General features: G+C 38.1%; 1 protein-coding gene across 1 annotated transcript in view; it reads right to left on the bottom strand.

The window, feature by feature from the left end:
- Positions 1–24,833, bottom strand: part of TYR (tyrosinase) — a 111,131-nt gene that overhangs the window by 46,908 nt on the left and 39,390 nt on the right. Inside the window, exon 3 of the mRNA XM_010847208.1 lies at positions 16,865–17,012. Within this exon, the coding sequence (XP_010845510.1) occupies positions 16,865–17,012 (148 nt within the window). The remainder of the gene's footprint in view (positions 1–16,864; positions 17,013–24,833) is intronic.

Here is a 24,833-nt window from a genome sequence, read left to right as displayed (position 1 = left end):
GGCTTGGAGAATTTTGAGTATTACTTTGCTAGCATGTGAGATGAGTGCAATTGTGCGGTAGTTTGAGCATTCTTTGGCAGAACCATAGAATGTAACTATATAGAGATAGGGTCTTTGAAGAAGTAATTAAGTTAAAATGAGGCCATTAGAGTGGTCTTCTACCCAATCTGACTTGTGTCCCTATAAGAAGAGTAAATTAGGACATGGACATGTACAGAGAGAAGATCCTGTGGAAATATTGAGAGAAGACAGCCATATACAAGCCAAGGAGACAGAAACTAAACCTGCCAGTACAGTGATCTCAAACTTCTAGCCTCCAGAATTGTGAGAAAATTAGAGTGTAAGCATCCTAATGTCAAATACCTTGTCTATTTTGTAACTGTGTGCCAGCAACTTGAATATGCATTTATAAAAATACAATATTAACTATTAAAGCTACAACTTCAGATTGGTACCAATATTAGCAGAATTTAATGGCTGAGGAAAGTAAGACTTAGAGGAGAATAAATAGCTTGCCAGAGGATCATGTAGCTAGATGTAGCAGCCTTGGGATTCAAAATGTCACATATCTGATGCTAAAATCTGTGGCCTTAATCACATGATTGACTGCCTCCAGGTCTCCTGATTTTTGACCTTTTGATAAATTTTACAGTCCTGTTCATCCCTTGAATCTGATATTTGGTGCTATTTCAGCAGGCCTAAGCTTTGGATCTCTATATAATTATGGTGAGTAGCTTCCTATAGTCACACTACTTCTGCCTTCTTTGGTTAAATCTCCCCTGTCATATTAGATATTCCATTCTTACCCTTCCCCACAAGACCTTGAAACACTCTTCCCTTTACTTTGCAAAAAAGGTGTGTCCTTGGTTAAGTTATACTCTCTGGGCCTCAATTTCTTAACACTCTGTTTCAGATTTAAAAGTTCAGCAATAATAGTCACAACTCATGTTTCTTTATTGTCTTTCATTTGGAACTTTTAAGTTATCATGATTTTAACTTCAGCAATTTAATTTCCCTACTACTAAGACATACGAATCCTACAAAGAGTTGGGAGATTCCCCACATTGTAGGAAGGTCATTCTTTACCTTATTTATAGCACATGGCCTCTTCATCAGTTAATCAAGTACAACAATGCTTTAATAAGTATTTCATGAATGTCTCCTATGTGCTAGGGTCTTTGTTAGGAGTTTGGTGTGTTGAGATGCTACAGATGATCAGTGCATAGATGTGGCCACATGTGTGCATGCTCACTCACTTTAGTCTGTCCAACTCTTTGCAATCCCATGGATGGTAGCCCGCCAGGCTCCTCTGTCCATGGGATTCTCCAGGCAAGAATACTGAAGTCAGTTACCATGCCCTCCTCCAGGGGATCTTCCTGAACCAGGAATTGAACCCATGTCTCCTGCATTGCAGGTGGATTCTTTACCATTGAGCCACTGGGGAAGCCCAGGTGTGGCCTTAAAGGAGTTCAAAATTGAGTGGGAGATACAGACAAACCTATGATACGTCTAGTCAAAGCAACTGATATCAGAGTTAAATCCAATGATAACAGCAACAACAAAATCAGTTGTGGAAATATGGATAAGCATGACTTTAATGGTATAACTTTCTATTTGTTCTGGGGATTTAAGTCCAGGGAGCATCTTTAAAGCCGGTAGAATCCAAAAGTATGAAAAGAAACCAAGAGACAGGGAGGTCCTCCTCTACCATCTGATCTGATTCCTACAGCAGAATTTCAGACACTCCTCTGGTTTCTGAGTTCACCTCCTTCCCTAACCCTGGGATTTCTGTCTTTTTAAGCAAGCTTCAGCCTTGCAATCACCAGCAGGCAGGCAATCTGCTGTTCATTCCTGAAGCTCCAGGGATCTGCTTTCTGCTTGGACTATTTTTGAGCTGCCACATTGGCAAGGCATTTGGTTTGCAGGCATGTGGGTCGGGGCAGCCTTCTTAGCAAGATGACCCAGGGGAGGCTTGAGGAATAGAATGGAAAGGAAGCCTCATCAGCAATCACAGCCAAGAAGTCACTCCAAAAGATATAGTTAATCTGTAGCTGAGGAGTGAGGCAGGCTTGGCATCCCTGGAATGTTTTGTTTCAGGTTAGTACCTAGCTGGGATTCCCATGCCCTCAAGAGACAGACTACAGGAGAACTGAGGAAGTGTTGTTGATCCCAGAGAGCACTTGAAAATAGAGCAAAGAACAAAAGTATTACATATGCTTCACAAAAGTGCCTTATATTCTACTCTCTTTACAAGAACTAGTCATATGTGTGTGCTCAGTCGCTTCAGTTGTGACTGACTCTCTGCGACCCCATGGACTGTAGCCCACTAGGCTTCTCTGCCCATGGGATTCTCCAGGAAAGAATACTGGAGTGAGTTGCTATGCCCTCCCTTCAGGGGATCTTCCCGACCCAGGGACTGAACCCGAGTCTCCTGTGTCTCTTGAATTGCAGGGAGATTCTTCACCACTGAGTCACCAGGGAAGCCCTAGTTCTTGTATATAATGCATTATAAACTGCAAAGTCATTTTCCTATGAGAAAAGGAATAATATTACCACACTGTGAGTGAGGAAACAGAGGTGGGGAGAGGTTCAGCCACCTTCCCAGGGTTGTACTTGTATCTCAAAGCAAAGCCAGGACACGCTCACAGGCCTTCTGCTCCCAGGTCTCATGGTTCTTCCGCTACAGGACTTCTCATCCACGCTTAGAGTCTAGGAACTATGCTATGAGATTCTAGAGGTTGGGTGTCCTTTCCTGCCTTCTCCAACTTTGCCACATTTACTTCCTGAGTCAGTGCCTGCTGCCTGCTCAGCAAAGATGAGCCCTACCCACATCAGAGGAGGGTTTAACATGAATGCATAAAGAAGGTGTGTTTTATATATATATATATATATAAAAAAGACATATGACATATAATATGACATTTTAGATGCATGGAATATCATCAAAATATATTACATGATATGCCACAGGGTATGTCCAAGTGATGTTTGAAGAATTTAGAGTCTACATTGGAAACCTTTGCAAAATTAAGGATAAGTTATTCTATTTTGGGCAAAAACTAATGTGGTTGCAGACTTCTGTACTGTGTGTGTGTGTATGTGTGTGTGTGTGTGTGTGTGTGTGTGTGTGTGTAGTATGGGCTTCCCTAGTGACTCAGTGGTAAAGAATAACTGGCCATTGCAGGAGACACAGGTTCAATCCCTAGGTTTGAATCCCCTGGAAAAGGAAATGCAACCCACTCCAGTTCTGGCCTGGGATCCCATGGACAGAGGGGCCTAGCGGGCTACAGTCCATGGAGTTGCAAAAGAGTTGGATACAACTTAGTGACTAAACAAAATGTGTAGTATACACACAATGGAATATTCAGTTCAGTTCAGTTCAGTTTAGTTGCTCAGTCATGTCCGACTCTTTGCGACCCCATGAATCGCAGCACGCCAGGGCTCCCTGTCCATCACTAACACCCGGAGTTCACTCAGACTCATGTCCATCGAGTCAGTGATGCCATCCAGCCATCTCATCCTCTGTCGTCCCCTTCTCCTCCTGCCCCCAATCCCTCCCAGCATCAAAGTCTTTTCCAATGAGTCAACTCTTTGCATGAGGTGGCCAAGGTACTGGAGTGTCAGCTTTAGCATCATTCCTTTCAAAGAACACCCAGGACTACTCAGCCATAAAAGAATGAGATAATGCCATTTGCAGCAACATGAATGGGCCGAGAGAGTCTCATACTAAATAAACTAAGAGAGAGATAAATATATGATATAGCTTACATGTGGAATCTAAAAAAAAAGATACAAATTAATTTATTTACAAAACAGACTCACAGACATAAAAAATGAACTTATGATTATCAAAGGACAAAGAAGATGAGGAATAAATTAGGAGTTGGGTTTAAAATATATGTACTACCGTATATAAAATAGATAAGAACCTATTGTATAGCACAAGGAACTCCACTCAACATCTTGTAATAACCATAATGAAGAAAAATGTAAAAATAACATATAAATATATTTTTTCATTTATATATATAAAACTAAATCACTTTGCTGTGCAACTGAAATTAACACAACATTGTAAATCAGTTATATTTCAATACAATTTTTAAAAAGAATCAGTTAAAACTGCAGGCTCAAGCTTCTGGGGACTCTAAACTGCAACCTTTATTCCAAATATTTGGTCTGGTTTTTGTTACGCTTAACATCTCCCATTCCTCACTGTCTAGCCTCCACTTGCCCCCTGCACCCTTCCCCGACCCTCACACTCCCCCTGTTGCCCCACACCCTGTCCAGTTTGAGGTTGCTAAATTTTTCACCATCTATTCTGCTTAGTTGATTGGCCTCCTGCTGCAGTAACCACACTGCTTGACTAGGGCTCAAGATAACCACCTATTCTGTTAGCTCCTGTTCTTATGTTGGGGTAATATTAGATTCTCTCTATATATAGACATATACTTCTTCTGTTCTCCAAACCCTTTATGAAGCAGTAAATAGTACAGGATGAGAACATGGGTTTATATCCTGACAGGTTACTTAAACTTCCTGTACTTTAGTCCGATCGTCCCTAAGATGGGGATAATAATGGCACTTAATTGGTAGGATTGCTGTAACTATTAAATGGGTAAGTCCATGGATGCCCTGAACATGTGGTGTGTAGCATGCACTCACATCCTAAATCCTAAAAGATGATGCTGTTAAAGTGCCGCACTCAATATGCCAGCAAATTAAACTGGAAAAGCTCAGCTTTCTTTTCAGTCCCTAAGAAAGGCAATGCCTAAGACTGTTTAAACTACCACACAATTGCAATTATCTCACATACTAGCAAAGTAATGCTCAAAATTCTCCAAGTCAGTCTTTAACAGCACATGAACTGTGAACTTTCAGATGTTCAAGCTGGATTTAAAAAAAGGCAGAGGAACCAGAGATCAAACTGCCAACATCTGTTGGATCATTGAAAAAGCAAGAGAGTGCCAGAAAAACATCTACTTCTACTTTATTGACTACACCAAAGCCTTTGACTGTGTGGATCAAAACAAACTGTGGAAAATTCTGAAAGAGATGGGAATACCAGACCACCTGACCTGCCTCCTGAGAAATCTGTATGCAAGTCAAGAGGCAATAGTTAGAACTGGACATGGAACAAAACACTGGTTCCAAATGGGAAAAGGCGTACATCAAGGCTGTATATTGTCACCCTGCTTATTTAACTTATATGCAGAGTACATCATGCAACATGTTGGACTGGATGAAGCACAAGCTGAAATCAAGATTTCCAGGAGAAATATCAATGACTTCAGATATGCAGATGATACCACCCTTATGGCAGAAAGCAAAGAAGAGCTAAAGAGCCACTGGATGAAAGTGAAAGAGGTGAGTGAAAAAGTTGGCTTAAAACTCAACACTCAGAAAACTAAGATTATGGTATCTGGTCCCATCACTTCATGGCAAATAGATGGGGGAACAATGGAAACAGTGACAGACTTTATGTTTTGGGGCTCCAAAATCACTGCAGGTGGTGACTGCAGCCATGAAACTAAGAGATGCTTGCTCCTTAGAAGAAAAGCTATGACCAACCTAGATAACATATTAAAAAGCAAACACATTACTTTGCCAACAAAGGTCCATCTAGTCAAGGCTATGGCTTTGCCAGTAGTCATGTATGGATGTGAGAGTTGGACCATAAAGAAAGCTGAGTGCTGAAGAATTGATGCTTTTGAACTGTGGTTTTGGAGAAGACTCTTGAGAGTCCTTTGGACTGCAAGGAGATCCAACCAGTCAATCCTAAAGGAAATCAACACTGAATATTCCTTGGAAGGACTGATGCTGAAGCTGAAACTCCAATACTTTGGCCACCTGATGAGCAAAGACTCATTGGAAAAGACTCTGATGCTGGGAAAGATTGAAGGCGGGAGGAGAAGAGGACGACAGAAGATGAGATGGTTGGATGGCATCACTGACTCAATGGACACAAGTTTAAGCAAGCTCCGTAGTTGGTGATAGACAGGGAAGCCTGGCGTGCTGCAGTGCATGGGGTCTCAAAGAGTTGGACATGACTGAGCAACTGAAGAGAACTGAACTGAAGCACTCACATTAGGGCTTCCCTAGTGGCTCAAATGGTAAAGAGATAGCCTGCAATGGAGAAGACTCGAGTTAAGCTGTGGTTTCAGTATTTTATTTGGGTATTAACAATGACCTATTTCCTGAAGTTTCTGAGTTTTTCTTGTTTTGTTTCTCATGAATTGACATTTTTTACTATCGAAATTCACGTGTCAAAATCTTACTCATTCTTCATAAAGTTATCAGTCATATGAATTCCAAACAGTAGACTCTAACAACTATTCATGACTCTCTGCTCTGCGCTTGGCAGACTGCTTGGTCTTGCAGATCCAGGGGTTGAGGAGGACCATCCTGTGGCCTCTACTTCCTTGATGCTCTTCTCTTCACTCTCATATATTCCGGCCTATTAAGCCACTACCCCTGCAGAAGTTACATTTTCTTTTATGTTACTTAGTTTTTACATATCTGGATCAGTGGCATTAGGTGGGGAGGAATAATATTAGTGACTGCTGCATCCTGGTGGCCTAATATATAATATAGCACACAAAACAGAGAGAGGACTTATTGTTTGTTGAATTAACAGCTGAATGAATGCATGCATGCAGAGATGTGCTTGTTTTTGTCCACTTGAGCCCTCCTAAGTAATGAGGTATTAAGGAAAAGGAAGTATTTCTAAAGCTCTCTCTGTTTCTCTGACAGTTATCCATAGAGTACCCTCAGGCATCAATGTTCATCTTCCTTCTGGAGGAATTTATGGGCATAAACATTCCAGATTCCATAGCTAAAAACATCAGCTTGGCTTGATGGGTGCTGTAGTCTTAGGTTGCTTTAAAGTTTCAAGTGTCTCTGTTTTTAGCATACTCAAAATCTGATCTTCTTAGAGAAAAAGAATAAACAACATTCCAAACTATTTGCTTTTTTAAGAGAATCACTCTTCAATCCTTTCTTCTTTTGAAAAGTTTTTTTACAGATCTGAGAACAGAATGGAGTCCTTTGTCAGACCTTAATCTTTATAGCAGAGAAAAATAATTTACACTATAAATTGGACTTATCTATTTGCCAGTTACCTATTAATCATTAACTAAAAGCATGATTACAATGTCACTAAGAAACCCGCCTAAAGCCCTGTAATTGTCCTAATGCATTCTACTGTCATCTCATCAAAGGCACGTTATCCAAAGGACTGTAAAGTTGAGAAAGAACCAAGGAGTTTGAGATCAGTCCATTCTTTTGACAAAGAAGAATACTGAAGAACAAAGAGTTAAAGACTCTGAAGCTATAAACATTGAATATGAAAAATTATATAAAAGGTCATATATTAACTTCTGAATACCAAGAAACATACCAAATGACAATTAACAACTGTGGAAAATATTCATATAGATAATGACAAAAAAGACCAACTAAGAAACTATGAGGATCCTGTACAATTCAATAATAAAGTGACAAGTTAACCTAACATAACATAGCAAAGAATGTAAATAGACACACATAGGAGACAGAAAATACAGATAAATATTTTTCCACTTGAGTCAAAAGATTATTAAGTTTGAGAATAGATAGTGTAAATGAGAGTACAGGTTGGCCAACACACTTTATTTGTGGAAATGTGTAAATAGGTAGCACAACCAGTTTTGAATGGCAATTTTAAAATATTGACAAATTTTAAATGTATTTAACCTCTCACCTTTCAATTCCAATATGAAAAATCTATTCTTTAGCTATGCTTACAAATGTCCAAAATCATATATATATGATTTAAATTTTTATAAATAAATATTATATTAAATAATATATGTATATTATTTTACCAAAAAAAGATAGAAAAAAGAAACAATCAAAATGCCTGTTAATAAGTGATTGTTGTTGTGTTTAGTCACTAAGTCATGTCTGACTCATTTGCAACCTCATGGGTTGTAGCCCATCAGGATTCTCTCTCCAGATTTCCCAGGAGTTCCCAGGCAAGAGTACTGGAGTGGGTTGCCATTTCCTTCTCCAGGGGATCTTCCTGACCCCGGGATTGAATCTGATTACTAAAGAGTGTTGCAACCAATACAATGAAATTCTATTTTTTTAAAATATTTTATTGAATCACTTAAACAGTGACTAGATTAACACTGCATGATAATAACATCTTTTAAAATTTTATTTATTTATTTTAATTGGAGGCTAATTACTTTACAATATTGTGGGTTTTGCCATACATTGACATGAATCAGCCATGACATCTTAATATTATAATGAAATTAGTGTTGACCTTGTGGAGTCCCTAGAATCTGTCTTAAAGTGCCATTGTGTTCCAGGATATGAAGGAGTTAATGAAGGATAAATTTTGGAAAGTGAATTTTATTTATAATACCTAAGTTTGAAAAATAAGTTATAAAATTTTTTAAAACTTTAAAATGGTCTCAATTTTGACTTGGTTTACTTACTGACAGACTTATTTACTTATTTATTTACTCACTGGCTTACTGCTTACAACCTTTGCCTACAATATAAAGATTAAAAAAAACCTTTCTAGATAGCAGATATTTTGTGTCTAACTAGAAGAATTTTCTGAGACTTATGTAGCCTTTACTATAATCTTGATTGTTTAAGAGAGAAAAGCAAATGTTTCTTGTTCCTCACTTAGAATGAAGATTCTTTAAAATCCTGTTACTGTCTTTTTAAAAGTTTTATTGACACTTTGATTAAAAATATAATGAAATATTATTTCTCAGCCATTCATAATCCTACTTACTCATGCCCACGTTTCCTCCTTCAATTTTTGCCTTGCTCAAATCAGATCCTCCGTATAGAAAATGTGAAATAAATCTTGTAGAGTATCTTTTAAATTACCTTCGTGATTTCTTAGAGGGTTCTCAGAAAATAACAGAGTTTTGTTGCTTCACCTTACAAGAAGAGAGATGCTAGAAATACTTAGGTTCATTTATTAGTTATGTTTGATGAGTTGCATGAGAAACATTCTCAAATAAGAAGCTACTCAGGCTGCTGCTACTGCTAAGTAGCTTCAGTCGTGTCCAACTCTGTGCGACCCCATAGATGGAAGCCCACCAGGCTCCTCTGTCCACAGGATTCTCTAGGCAAAAATACTGGAGTGGGTTGCTATTTCCTTCTCCAACTCAGGCTACCTAGGTTAAATTGGTATAAGTCAATGCCATTAACTTTTTTGAACTTCTGGGCTTTATGACAGTTTCCTAGAGATTCATCAATGCCTCACTGTCCATGTCACATTTCTGATTATGAGTCTTGATGGTGTATTGCTTGATATTAGGCAACAACAGTATATTGTGACCAGTCATAATTTCAGTTATTTAAAGTGCTAACTTGGCTACAGCCATACTTACCTCTTTTTAAACACCTTTTTTAAAGAGAAGTTTTAGCCTTACAACAAAATTAAAGGAAGACAGAGATTTCCAGATACCTCTCCCTCCACCACACACACATAACCTCCCCCTCATCAACATCCCCCACCAGAGTGGTGCATTTACTATAACTGATGAACCTGCAAAGTCATGCCACAGGCAAGCAAAGTCCATAGGTTACCTTAGGTTCACTCTTGGCCTCATATGTTCTATGCGTTTGGACAAACGTATAATGATGTAACCATCATTTTGCTATCATACAGCATTATGCTATCGTACAAATTCTACTGCCATCATCATTTTGCTATCATACAGCATTATGCTATCATACAAATTCTACTGCCCTACAAATCCTATGTGTTCTACTTGTGTTCATTCCTGCTGCTCTTAACACTGACAACAACTGATCATTTCATAATCTCCACTGTATTGCTTTTTTTGAGAATGTTCTATAGTTGGAATCATACAATACATAGCCTTTTCAGGTTGGCTTCTTTCGCTTAGTAATATGCATTTAGGTTTCTTCATGTCTTTTCATGCCTTGATAGCTCATTTCTTTTTAGCACTGAATAATATATTATTGTCTGCATTTATTTATCCATTCACCTATTGAAAGACTTTCTGTTTGTATCCAAGTTTGGAAGTTGGAGGTTGCTATACACATGTATGTTCAGGATTTTAAGTGCACATAGGTTTTCAACTCCTTCGTGTAAATACCAAGAAGCATGTTTATTAGATCCTATGGTAAGAGTATTTTTAGTTTATGAGAAGCTACCAAACAGTCTTCCAAAGTGGCTTGCATAATTTTGCGTTTCCACCAGCAATGACTGAGAGTTCTCACAGCTCCATGTCCTCACCAGCATTTGATATTGTCAGATGCTCCCAGTTCTTCTAAGTGTATAGTGGTATCTCTGTGTTATAATTTGCATTTCTCCAATGACATATAACATGGAACACTTTTTTATGTGTTTGTGCGCCATTGTATATCTTCTTTGGTGAAGCGTCTGCTAAGACTTTGACCCATTTTTTACTTGGGACCATTTTCTTATTGTTGAATTTTAAGAATTCTTTGTGCATTTTAGATAACTATTTTTACCATATGTGTGTTTTACAAATATTTTCCCCCAATATGTGGCTTAAAATGAAATTCTATGAAGCTTTTAAAAAGAAAGAGATAGATCTGTATGTACTGATGTAGAAATATACCTGATACAGATTATTAAATAGAGGGAAAAGTATAGAATCAAGACAACTTTGTGCATATCAGACAAATATTTTTCTTTCTGGAAATACCAAAGAAAAATGGTTATGTGAAACTTCTCTTACTTTGTTTCTTTCTCTACTTTTTAAAATTTTCTAAACATTTAAAATTCATTTATTGTACTTAGATGGTAGTATAGACTTTAGGCAATTTTCCTCAATTTGCTTATTCCTTAGGTTGTATGTGTGATTTAATTTAAAATTAAAGAAAAACTAACATATTTTAATAGAATTTTAAAGGAAGTCCTTCAAAGAAATCAAGAACATGCAAGTTTCCCCAAATTTGACCTTAGCTTTCTCAATATTCGCTCATGGAAAACTATTCTCCAGCCAGCCTGGCCAAATACCTCAGTTTGTTTTCATCTATCTTACAATTTATCTATTTTGTTTCCTTAGTATGACATACACTTCCTTACCTTCCTGTCATGTCTGTAATTTCTCCTCATCTTTAAGAATCAATCTAAGCATAGTCTTCTTTAGAAAGCATTTAATTTTCAGGACAAAGTTAAGTTCTTCCTTCTCTGGATTCACATACCTCTTACATTTTTTTCATGGGCTTTCCGGGCAGTTCAGCCATAAAGAATTTGCTTGCATTGCAGGAGATGCAGGTGAAAGTGTTATATTACTATTTATTTTTGTCTCCTGTCTTTTTGAAGGATTATAAAGAAGGTTGAGAGCCAAAGAACTGAAGCTTTCAAACTGTGGTACTGGAGAATAGTCTTGAGAGTCTCTTGAACTGCAGGGAGATCAAACCAGTCAATCTTAAAAAAATCAACCCTGAGTATTCATTGAAAGGAATTATGCTGAAGCTGAAGCTTCAATATTTTGGCCACTTGATGCAAAGAGCCAACTCACTGAAAAAGATCTGATGATAGGAATGATTGAGGGCAGGAGGAGAAGGGGGCAACAGAGGATGAGATAGTTGGATAGCATCACTGACTCAATGGACATGAATTTGAGTAAACTCTGGGAGATAGTGAAGGACAAGAAAACCTGGCATGCTGCAGTCCATGGGTTGCAAGGAGTTGGAACAACTTGGCTACTAAACACCACCAAAGCATCTGGAGGTCAGGCCTTTTTATTCATACCAATAGATAAAAAGGCACAGTTACTGGCATAGTATCTAGAATACAGTAAAAACTTAAAATGTTTGATGAATGAATGAATTTTTAATGAAAATGATTTATCCTCAATCTAAGAGTAGTCAAATCAAGTCAAGTCTAGTCAAGGCTTTTTCCAGTAGTCATATATGGATGTGAGCGTTGGACTACAAAGAAAGCTGAGTGCCGAAGAATTGATGCTTTTGAACAGTGGTGTTGGAGAAGACTTTTGAGAGTCCCTTGGACTGCAAGGAGACCCAACCAGTCCATCCTAAAGGAAATCAGTCCTGAATATTCATTGGAAAGACTGATATTGAAGATGAAACTCCAATACTATGGCCACATGATGCGAATAACTGACTCATTGGAAAAGACCCTGATGCTGGGCAAGATTGAAGGCAGGAGGAGAAGGGGACAACAGAGGATGAGATGGTTGGATGGCATCCCCGACTTGATGCACATGAATTTGAGGAAACTCCAGGAATTGGTGATGGACAGGGAGGTCTGGCATGCTGCAGTCCATGGTGTCGCAGAGTCGGATACGAATGAGCAACTGAACTGAACTGAAGAGTAGTCAAAAGTAAAACTCATCTTTGGACTTTTCAAGAATTCTCCACTGTGGTTAAGAACATGGCTCTTTAGTAAGACTGCATTGTTTAACTCTCAGTTCTGCTCTCTTATTAGCTATATATCTTGGGACAATTACAGAACTTCTCCAACTCTCATTTTTAAAATATAAAGTAAGGATAATACTAGAACATTGCAGACTTGTTGTGGATTAAATGAAATAAAACTTGTAAAGAGTTTAGAATAGCGCCTACATGCGTGCATGCTCGGTCGGAAGTCATGTACAATTCTTCTGCAATTCCATGGACTGTAGCCCACCAGGCTCTTCTGTCCATGGAATTTTCCAGACAAGAATACCAGAGTGGGTTGCCATTTCCTCCTCCAGGGGATCTTCCTGATCCAGGAATCGAACCTGCGTCTCCCAAGTCTCATGCATAGGCAGGCAGATTCTTTTTGACTGAGCCACCTGGGAACAGTGTCTAGCACACAGTAAAAGCTAAATACATATTATCCTTTAGAATTACTGTATTAGATCCATTCTCCTACTTTTTTAGAAAAAAAAATATTAATTCATTATTTTTAAAATTTTTGGCTGAGCTGGATCTTTGTTGCTTCTTGTGGACTTTCTCTAGTTGCAGCAAGAAGGGATTATGCTCTCATTGCTGTGCATGGACTTATCATTGCAGTGGAGCACAGGCTTTAGCATGCAAGGGTTTCAGAAGTTATAGCTCACGGGCTCACCAGTTGTGGCTCACCAGCTTAATTGCCCTGTGGCATGTGGGATCTTCTCTGTTCGGGGATGTATCAACTACATTGGCAGGTGGCTTCATAAACATTGAACCACTACAGAAGTCTCATTCTCTGATTTTCTTTTCTTTCTTTCTTTCTTTTTTTTTTTAACTTAAAGTGATGGAAAGAATTGGAATTACTCTATGTCTTGAGAGTCGCTTGGACTGCAAGGAGATCCAGCCAGTCCATCCTAAAGGAAGTTAGTCCTGATTATTCATTGGAAGGACTGATATTGAAGCTGAAACTCCAATACTTTGGCCACCTGATCTGAAGAACTGACTCATTGGAAAAGACCCTGATGCTGGGAAAGATTGAAGGTGGAGGAGAAGGGGACGACAGAGGATGAGATGGTTGGATGGCATCACTGACTCAATGGACATAAGTTTGAGTAAGATGCGGGAGTTGATGATGGACAGAGAGGCCTGGTGTGCTGCAGTCCATGGGGTCACAAAGAGTCGGACATGACTGAGCAGCTGAACTGAACTGATGTCTTTATTTGCCCAACAATGGTACGTTTTGGTGGTAAGCTAATTTGTTACTGGAATCGTCTCACTTTCTCTAAACATGCGCTTTGAGACATGTTTTCCTAGTTTTAGATCCTACGTTTCCATTTTCTTCTTCAGTTCATGTTTCTGGCTTGTGCCTGGTTTCAATGAGGTAAGAGTTATTCTCCCGATCCTGAGTATCCTTTTTGTCTTGTAGGCCTGCCGCTCTTCAGGGTTCCATTCATGTTTCATCCTTTTTATGTAGTTTTCCAAGAATGGCTGTAATGATCACATGAATTATAATATACTACAGTTGTTTACTTGTTTGTATTTCCCAGTAGACTAAGCTTTGTTAAGCCAGTGATCTTATCTCATTATTCTGTTTAGCCAATGCCAAGAACAAGGTCTAATGGTCTAGAAACATGCTAAATCTTGAAGCAAGTTTATAGCTTTGGATGATTTGTGCTTTACCAGACTTGCAAAAAACATTTTTTAGCTAAAATGACTTCTCTATAATTTCCTTTGTAGCTATGATGAAAGTAACTTGCTAAGATTTTTTTCAATTATTTATTTATTTTATACAAATTTATTACAGATCTTCTAATTACAAAGTAGACAAAATGTTGTGGGGAAAAACAAAACAACAGATATAATTCCAGACGTGGGTCCTGCCATAGTGGCTCAGAGATTAGTGGTAGAGACAAAGCACAATCAATAAGAAAAGCACACAATCAATAAGAATGATATAAATGATGTGTTCAAAATAAGAAGTAGAGAAAGTGATGTGAGTTAACAGATAGGAGCAGGATTATGCTGGCCATTATTTTAACAACCAGCTCTCTGAGTGAAAGCCTTGATTTGTAGCATTTGCCAGCTTCCTGATGTAAATACTCCTACCAACACTGGTTTCTAGCTATGCTTGAGATCACCGAATGCAAAGTTGTGAAAATATGTACATAATTCAACCTTGCTAGTGATTTGCGGCTAGCTCCAACATGCCTTTGGATGGGAGAAATGGTTTTAGACAGTCATGGTCTGGTCATTCATCATGGAAGAGCCAGAAATTGAAAATAGTCTTGAAGACTGCATAGAAAATAGTTTAGTCATGGAAAAGACATTCCAGATTTGGAGACTGGTAAAAGCAATGCATAACAGCAGTAATGAGTGTGGGACATTCAGGCAAAGGTATTCAGCACACAGTAGGCATTCAACAAATATGTTTGTGAATAATTGAACAGTAGTAAATAGACCATCTGATTGGAAAATGCATCTCTGTATGCCGAGAACTAAGAGGACGGCTCAGATGTTGCAGCAATCCACAGGTCTCTATCTTTCTTCGTAAAGATGCTTTTCAGAGGAGATGATTGGATGACATCACTGTTTCAATGGACATGAGTTTGAGCAAATTGTAGGAGATGGGGAAGGACAGGGAAGCCTGGCATGCTGCAGTCCATGGGGTCACAAAGAGTTGGACACAACTGAGAAGCCATAAGATAGGATTAACAAATAATTCTAAGAAAGAAGAAAATTTTAGTTTTCATAGGTGGGAGAGGCTTCTAAATGTTGTATATCTTCCTAATAGCTTTACCTCCCTTAAACATGCCTCTAAACGTTGAATTAAATTATAGTATTTTCTATAAATATAGATCAAGGAGGGCTAGATAAAGATCAATCATTTTCTCTCACCTGGCTTATAAATATGGAATTCGGTGGTTGGCAGGAGTCAAGAAATGTGTTTTTTTGTAAATGACCAGAAACTAGATCTTTTCTACTTTGTGGGCCATATAGTCTTGTTTCAACTCTGCCATTTTAGCACGAAAACAGCCATAGACAATATGTAGATGAATGAGTGTGGTTGTGTTCCAATTACATCTTATTTATGAATAAGGTAAGGGACAGATATGGCCTAAAAGCCATAGTTTGCATGTTTCTTGCCTGGGGCATCAAGAGATCTAGGAAATTTAGGTTTCTTTAAAGTTCACAGGATGGCACCAAAGATCAAAAAAATGCCAAAAATTCACAAAGATAATATGACATAAAAATGACTCAGTAATCAGGATGAGATGGTGAGAGGCATCATTGACTCAATGGACATGAGTTTGAGCAAACTCCCAGAGACAGTGAAGGACAAGGAAGCCTGGCATGCTGCAGTCCATCGGGTTGCAAAGAGTCATACAAGACTGAGTGACTGAACAACAACAGCAAACAGAGTTTAATCTGTTCTGGTAGGATATTATTCCCAACACTCTTCCTTCTGCCTTGATGTCTAGGTTTGGTGGTTTTGATGTTATTTGCTATCATAATTTTGGTACTTATATACTTTCTTGAAAATTGATCTCTGAATAAAACTTGATATGGGATATTACTTAATTCTATTATAATATTAAAGTTGCCAAGAAAACAATAAAATCTGCTTAATAATCTTCCACTTACTTATTTGATACTATATCCATGTTCTTGGGAACATGAGTGAGGTGGAGATGGTAACAACTTCTTCAACCACTCGTCCATTGATAGACCCTTATGTTGTGTCCACATGCTGGTTATTGTAAATAATGCTGCTATGAAGGTAGGAGTGCTTTTTTCGAGTTAAGTGTTTTGTTTTCTTTGGATACGTTCCCAGAATTGGGACTGCTGGATCATATGGCGGTTGTACTTTTAATTTTTTGAGGATCCTCCATAGCATTTTCCATAATGGCTATATCAATTTACAAATTTCACCAACACTGCACAAGGATTCCCCTTTCTCCACATCCAGGCCAGTGTCTATCTCTCGTTTTTTGTTGATGGCCATTCTAACAAGCAAGAAGTACTGTTTCATTTTGGTTTTAATTTGCATTTCTCTAATGACTAGTGATGAAGGCAATGGCAAGCCACTCCAGTACTCTTGCCTAGAAAATCCCATGGATGGAGGAGCCTGGTGGGCTACAGTCCGTGGGGTCACCACGAGTCGGTCGCGACTGAGCGACTTCACTTTCACTTTTCACTTTCATGCAGTGGAGAAGGAAATGGCAACCCACTCCAGTGTTCTTGCCTGGAGAATCCCAGGGATGGCAGAGCCTGGTGGACTGCTGTCTATGGGGTCGCACAGAGTCGGACACGACTGAAGCGACTTAGCAGCAGCAGCAGCAATGACTAGTGATGCTGAGCATCTTTTTATGGACCTGTTGGCTTTTTGTACATCTTCTTGACATCCACTACATTTAAAACCAATAAGCACGTAATTTATGAAGTGCCAACCAACCTGTCAACAAACGCGTGATGAAGAAGGAAGATGGGATCATTGGCAGATCCTGGTACCTGAGACATCGTTCCGTTCATGTAGATGTGCAAGGCATTGTGCATACTGCTTTGAGAGGCATCTGCTATCCCAGTAAGTGGATCAGCAAATCCTGTTGGCAAAAAGAAAATTGGGGGGGGGGGGAAAGTAGTTTGTTTTAATGATTGAAAATCTAAGTGAGTTTCTCATTTGGTTTACAACTGCACTTGAAAAATAATTGCCTGATTCAAAACAATAAAGTCAATCATAAAATGCATTCTGTATTGGGATTGTTCATATTCTAGATACCCAGTGAGCATTTAGTAAATCTTTGTAGAGTTGAATGGTATTAATCTGGTCACAATGGACTGATTAGCCAGATGGAATTGGCTAAGCCAGTCTGTGTTCCATCCTGTTGCTTCTGCCTACTATTCCTCCTTTAGATCCTAAAAAGTAATAAGATCTTTTTGTAATAATCAGCATAGTCACTCTCACTTCAGTCTGTACCAGCACTTAAAAACAGATCTTTCCAGCTGTTATGTGTCCTCTTGCCCTCTAGTTCTGGTGGTTACTTTTTTTATTTCTGATTCCAGAGAAAAATTAAAACTTGTGACCACTGACATTACAATTCATCTTTGACAGTCTGGAGGACTTCGGGTAATGTGTTTCATTTTGCAAAATATTTCCAAGTTAATCAGGACTCCATTAAACAGCTCTATTCATTGCACCAGGAATAATAATTATGATAAGAGTTATTTTTTTCTGTATATTAATTGAGCTAAATGCTTTCTGTGACATAAGTCCTTCAGTCTTTGCAGTAGCTCTACTGATTAGAAATTATCCCTACTGGAAAGAAGAGAAAAATGAAGCTTAGAAAAGTCCTGAGTTTTCCAAGCTTGCATAGGTAGTAGCAGAGTTGGTATTTTAACCCATATCAGTTAGACGGCAATATCTGAGCTCTTGATATTCTGTGTTCTCTCCCATACATTACCAGGGAATAGGTGAAGTATGATATCATTTCAGTGTCCATTCAGGGAAAACACAAAACAAAAATAGAACTCAGATTTAAAATCAAACAAAGAGGGAGGAACAGAGTTAAACTGTAAATCAGAACCAAGCTAAAGGAAAATGCCAAGGACATATTGAATTTCAAAATTTAGCCTTATCAGGAAAACAGAAACTGTGAGGTTATAATTTTATTTTAAAAGGTAGGATAGAAACAGTGCAGACAATAGGAGGCAGAGGGAAACTAGCTTCCTTTCAAACAATTAGGATTATTTCGTTGTCAGCTCCATTTTTAAAGTGCAGCTCTTGACTTTTGAGTTCAATGCTTTGTTTTCTCCTACATTTGTGGGTGACAGTATCTCTGCCCCTTTAGCTGATGTTTTTGTCTCCTCCTTTTGAGCTTTTATATTCATTCTCAGAGACAGTATCAAGCCCAGCTACCTCCGGAAGCTTAGCCCAAGAGCACACACTTCTTTCTCCCCTCTGACTTTGCTCGTGTATGACAACTTTTATGACTGTGTATGTGTGTGTGTGCTCAGTTGCTCAGTCATGTCTGACTCTTTGAGGACCATGGACTGTAGCCCACCAGGTTCCTCTGTCTATGGGATTTTCCAGGAAAGAATACTGGAGTGGGTTGCCGTTTCTTCTCCAGGGGATCTTCCTGATCCAGGGATCAAATCCACATTTCTTGCTTCTCCTGCATTGGCAGGTGGATTCTTTACAACGAGCGCAACCTGAGAAGCCCAAGATTGTATATACATGGTTCTTAACATGTGCAGGGATTTTTCTAAAAGCTTAACATGATTATTTTCATGTAACCTTCAGAATGATTCTACAAATTAGATATCTTCATAATCTCTATTATGTAGATTTGGATAAAGCAGTTTAGAGAGTTTAAGCAAACTGTCTAAGATTAAAAAGCAAACAACAGAAGCTAAGGTTGGAACATAAACCTGTTTTATTCCAGAACTTAAGCTCTTAAATGCATTGGTTTATTGCTTTTTCTATTAGTAATAAGTCATATATCATGGGGGGAATTTTTGTAGAGCAATGGTCTTTAAGCTTTTATCTTTGAGTAGAACAAAATGAAAGCTTTAAAACCATCTTTTATGTATGCTCTCACATATTTTAAGTAGCTTCTAAATTGCTTTAATTATAATTGCAAATAGTTTTAGAGGAAAAAATTCAGGTGTAGATATTGCAAATAGTATAAATTTTAAGATAAAAATTTGAAATCACTTTATAAAAATGTATCCAGTGTAATGATTTGATATTTGCCATCATCCATATCAAAAGTACCTAAACAAACTCTTCTATTATAGTCTGAAATTTTATAGGATTTCCTTTTTTTCACTAGATCTCATGTTCTTGTTCTGTTTTCCCACAGGAATATGCCAAAATGTTATATATTATGCTTGAAATATTTTTTAAAAATTCATCAGCCTATCATACTTTTCTGAAACAAAACTAGGTATAAAAGTTAAAATTACCTTTTAAAAACTTCATGTGACAATATAATCTAGATTGTCATTAAAAATTTTAGTAATACATATTTTATTAGAACGATGTAACACTAAATATTTTACAAAATAAGTTATTAAATGTAAAAAGTAAAGTTTTATTGAAAATTCATTTATTAACAATGTTTATGGAAGATTGTTCTTTAAAAGGGCTTCCCTGGTGGCTCAGACAGTAAAGGATCTGCCCACAATGCAGGAGATCAAGCTCGATCCCTGGGTTGGAAAGATCCTCTGGAAAAGGGATGGCTACCCACTCCAGCATTCTTGCCTGGAAAATCCCATAGATGGAGGAGCCCGGTAGGCTATAGTCTATGGGGTCTCAAAGAGTCAGACACGACTGAGCGACTTCACTCACTCACTCACCTACTCCAGTATTCTTGCCTGGAGAATCCCATGGACAGAGGAGCCTGGTGGGGTGCAGTCCATGGGGTTGTAAAGAGTCAGACATGACTGAGTGACTAACGTCCCTTAGTTAAAAATTATTGCAGATATCTACAATACCCTACAATAGTCGTTGCTAGAAAGAATAAGGCTCAGCATATTACTCAGCCATTAAAAAGAATACATTTGAATCAGTTCTAATGAGGTGGATGAAACTGGAGCCTATTACACAGAGCGAAGTAAGCCAGAAAGAAAAACACCAATACAGTATACTAACGCATATATATGGAATTTAGAAAGATGGTAACAATAACCCTGTATACGAGACAGCAAAAGAGACACTGATGTATAGAACAGTCTTTTGGACTCTGTCTGAGAGGGAGAGGGTGGGATGATTTGGGAGAATGGCATTGAAACATGTATAATATCATATATGAAACGAGTCGCCAGTCCAGGTTCGATGCACAATACTGGATACTTGGGGCTAGTGCACTGAGACGACCCAGAGGGATGGTACAGGGAGGGAGGAGGGAGGAGGGTTCAGGATGGGGAACACGTATATACCTGTGGCAGATTCATGTTGATATATGGCAAAACCAATACAATATTGTAAAGTTAAAAAATAAAATCAAATAAAAAAAGAAAACAAACAAACAAACAACAACAAAAAACCATTAGTCCTGAAAACTTAATTCTCATAAAAAACTAGATGGTAATAAAAAGATTTTTATAGGAGTTTCACTTAATTACTTAAAGTCTTTTCTTAGTATATGCCAAAAATGACATAGCTGATTCAGCATGAAAATAATCTAATCCATCAGTGACAACTCAAACAAAAATTCTCTGATGAAAGTAGCTATAAGTGCTTTTGTTTACAAAGCACTTAACTTTCAAGATACTCGCTACTTTTCGTTAGAGCCATTCATTCCAGCAACACTGGCATCAATATTCTGAGTTCTCTGCTGCTTTAGTACCTCGTATGATTTTACCCCTTCTTGGAGTGTACTGTGATAAGTAGGGATATAGGCTAGAGGTACGCCTTTCTTCTGAAAAGTTGAAGGGAGATTATGCAAGGGTATGTGGTAAAGAAGAATCTCAGGAGATTTTTCATTCAGAGTCATTTTAGTAAAGTATATTTGGAAGAAAGATCTGGAAATAAATTTTCTTAAAACTCTCTGTGCGAGGTACCCTTTAAAGTGTCTTAGTGAACCTGTAGTGGTGTTTTTTTTTTTTTTTTTTTAGCAATTTGAAGATACTGTTTGTAGAGAAAAGACTTTTAGAGAAGACCAAACTGGGTTTAAATTCTACGTTTCTTACTGAAAGTATTACTTTTCTAGTTATGTTTTGTGAGCCTTGTTTTCTTCACTGGTAAAAGAGGGAATAATTAATACCCGCCTCTCATACCCTTAGTCAGTCAGTTCAGCCACAGAGTCCTGTCTGACTCTTTGCAACCCCATGGACTGCAGCACACCAGGGCTCCCTGTCCATCAATGCCAAAGTATTGGAGTTTCAGCTTCAGCATCAGTCCTTCCAATGAATATTCAGGACTGATTTCTTTTAGGATGGACTGGTTGGATCTCCTTGCAGTCCAAGGGACTCTCAGGAGTCTTCTCCAACACCACAGTTCAAAAGCATCAGTTGTTCGGTGCTCAGCTTTCTTTATAGTCCAACTTTCACATCCATACATGACTACTGGAAAAGCCATAGCTTTGACTAGACAGACCGTTGTTGGCAAAGTAATATCTCTACTTTTGAATATGCTGTCTGGGTTGGTCATAGCTTTTCTTCCAAGGAGCAAGCGTTTTTTAATTTCATGGCTGCAGTCACCATCTGCAGTGATTTTGGAGCCCAAACACTATAAAGTCTCTCAGTGTTTCCATTGTTTCCTCATCTATTTGTCTATTTATCAAACAATTTCTCTCACTTTTATAGCAAGTGTGCTACAATTAGTATAGAATCTAGCACAAGACAAATGCTTCCTGAATAGCACCTATCATTTGTGTAAGTTTGCTGCATCTGAGAAATCGGTGCCTATCCAGAGAGCTGCTAACCAAGAATATGGGCCACTCCAACTGCGGAAAAACTGCTTTTGCCACAAATTTCCACCTTAAGGATCCTTCCCAGCATCAGACACTTCGTGACTCATGACCCCATGGTCTGTAGCCTGCCAGGCTCCTCTGTCCCTGGGATTTACCAGGCAAGAGTACTGGAGTGGGGTGCCATTTCCTTCTCCAGGGGATCTTCCTGACCCAGGGATGAGACCCATGTCTCTTCCACCTCTTGCACTGGCCACAGATTCTTTCTAGCACCACTTGGGAAACCTCTCCTAAACTCGATTTCTCTACAAAAGCCTGCCTGCTTGCCCTCAGCCAACAATAGATGCGTCAGGGTGATCTTGAAAACTAGATTGCTATTCAAAGCATGTTTTCAGCTAGGCTAGAGTTTCTATACTCATTTTTTTTGCTAACTTGCCAGATAATGCATCTAGGAAAGTCTCCAATGTTCTTATGAAGGGTATTTGAATGAGAAGCATGTGGGGTTTGTCAGAATATATCGTGTTATGTGCTCAGAAATAGTTCAAAGGTATAGGTTGGACAAACTCCCAACCTCTTTGTGATAAATACCAAATTGTTAATACAGACAATCTGATTATATTAACAATTTTAAACGGACTATGTGTATCTAATGTCTTAAAATAGGACTGGAAAGTCCTCAGAAACAGAAACCAAAGACTTTGCTTTGATTGTCCATAGTCAGAAACAGAACCTTGCACATCTTTGTATTTAAAAGAAAATATAAAGTATTTCTCAACATATGTATGTGTATATGTATATACAGATACATACAACGTATATATGTGTGTGTTTGTTATACACAGTGGAATACTACTCCAGCCCTAAAAATGACAGAACTTTTGCCATTGGCACCAGCATGGATGGACTTGGAGAGCATTACACTGAATGAAATAAGTCAGATAGAGAAAGCCAAATAGTGTATAATACAACTTATATGTGGAATCTAAAAAATATATCAAACTAGTGAGTATAACAAAAAAGGAGCAGACTCACATATATGGAGAAGAATTTAGAAACCATCAGTGAGGAGAGAAGTGGGGAAGGGCCGGTATAGGGATAGGTGAATAAGTATGAACTATTAGGTGTAAAATAGGCTACAAGGATATATTGTACAAGACAGGGAATATAGCCAATACTTTATAATAACTATAAATGAAAGATAACCTTTGAAAATTGTGAATCAGTATGTTGTACACCCGTAACATATGATATTATACAGTAACTATACATCAATTTTTTAAAAAGCCTTAAAAAATACTTCTCAATTCTTCACTGATACCATCCTGTAAAGATTGGGAGGAGGAAAAATAACAGTGCTCTCCATAAAATCTACAAGGGACCTTTAAAGAGCTCTATGTGCCTAGTTGTTAAGTGACCAAATAAAGAGAATGTCATGGATGTAAATTAATATAAAATGTGAATAATTTGTTTTCTATTTTACTTCTTCACACAATTCATTTTTTGCCTGGTGAATCACCTTGAAAAAATAGAAAAAATAATACCAACATCAGTAGTTTCTTTTGCCAAGATTTTATTCCCTTTTGGAAGAGCGAGTCCAGGAGGAATTCTAGTCTATAGATTAAACTTTTCAAATATCTTTCATGTACATGATCTCATTTGAATCCCAGGGGTGAATATTGTCACCGCCCCAAGTTTTCAGATGAGAAGACTTAATGGAAGTTAAAAAACACACTTAAATTCAAGCTAGAAACCAAGGCAATCAAGGAATTGACTATGGCTCTGACTGATTTCAAATGCCATGCTCTTTTCTGCACACTAAACCAGGGTAGTGTTCATATTGACTTGCTGACACACCTTGAAAACCTTTTATTATGCCCTATGAGATGAATTTAGTGACTTGCTATTCTCATCCGTTGACTATCATCAGCAAGGTGCAGAATGCATTATTGCCTCTCTCTTGTCCAAGGGTTCCCCATGGATGGAAAGTCTAATAAGCCAGCAGGGACCTTGTTAGCAGTCACAAATGCCAAAATGGCTCAAAGTTCTTTGTGAAGGGCAGTGACAGTTGCCCAAATTACTCTTTGTTATGCCTTCACGTCTGCGTGCTACATTCCTATGGGAAATTAATAAACACAGTTTCAGGCTAATGATAACAATAGGAAATTTCAGCTTGTCACTCCATCTATCTTTCTCTTTCGTTTCTTCCCCAATAGCACTCTGGAGAGTTTTTGTGTTTGTTCGCTTGTTTTTTAATATTGATGCCTATCTCTGAGCCCTGGAGATTCAGATTTAATTGGTACAGAGTGGGGCTTAGGCACTTGGAGTTTTAAAAACTCCCCAGGTGGTTCTAATGTGCAAACAGGGTGGAAATTCAATGATTTAGGCAAAATTGCTCTCTAACCTCTAAACTTGAACTCACACTTAAAAAACTTTACCTCTGAATATATTATTTTCTTCACCTAAAATATTTTCCTCCTATATTGTGACAGTCTAAAAATGCTTGTCTTTAAAATCCCACATCATGAACTTCTACCTTGAAATATTTTCATATTGATGACTGCTCCAATGTGTACCCATGAAAATGATGTTTTAAAAAATTGAGCAACTACTACAAAGCAGGCACTAGGTAGGCGTTTTCACATGTATTATCTAATTCAGTATACTCCTTTCTAGGAAGCTGGGCTATAAATGTTACATTTTATCATGTCTGTTGGAGTCTAAAATGTGAAAAAATACATGGTTAAATTTTTAGAACAGAGTACATTGAATTTATTTAATTTTAAGTGCTTCTCTAACCTATTTTAACATTTCATAGAGTTTCAGGGATATAACTGGAGGAAAAAACCAAACAGAAGATAGAAAAATGTACATTGATGCATGTAAAGATCAAAGAGAAGGGACGGTTGATAGCATTCCCCCCTCCCTACCCTCCCCAGCTATATTCCAATTCACTCTCCTGATGCAGCTTTCTTCTGGAACTATGAAGTACATAGCCTCACAGGGTTACACACA

The sequence above is a fragment of the Bison bison genome, unplaced genomic scaffold, assembly GCF_000754665.1.
Source record: "Bison bison bison isolate TAMUID 2011002044 unplaced genomic scaffold, Bison_UMD1.0 scf7180017864245, whole genome shotgun sequence".
Taxonomy (NCBI): Eukaryota; Metazoa; Chordata; class Mammalia; order Artiodactyla; family Bovidae; genus Bison; species Bison bison.
Note: the sequence above shows the minus strand (reverse complement) of the source record. Positions and strands in the feature narration are given on the sequence as shown.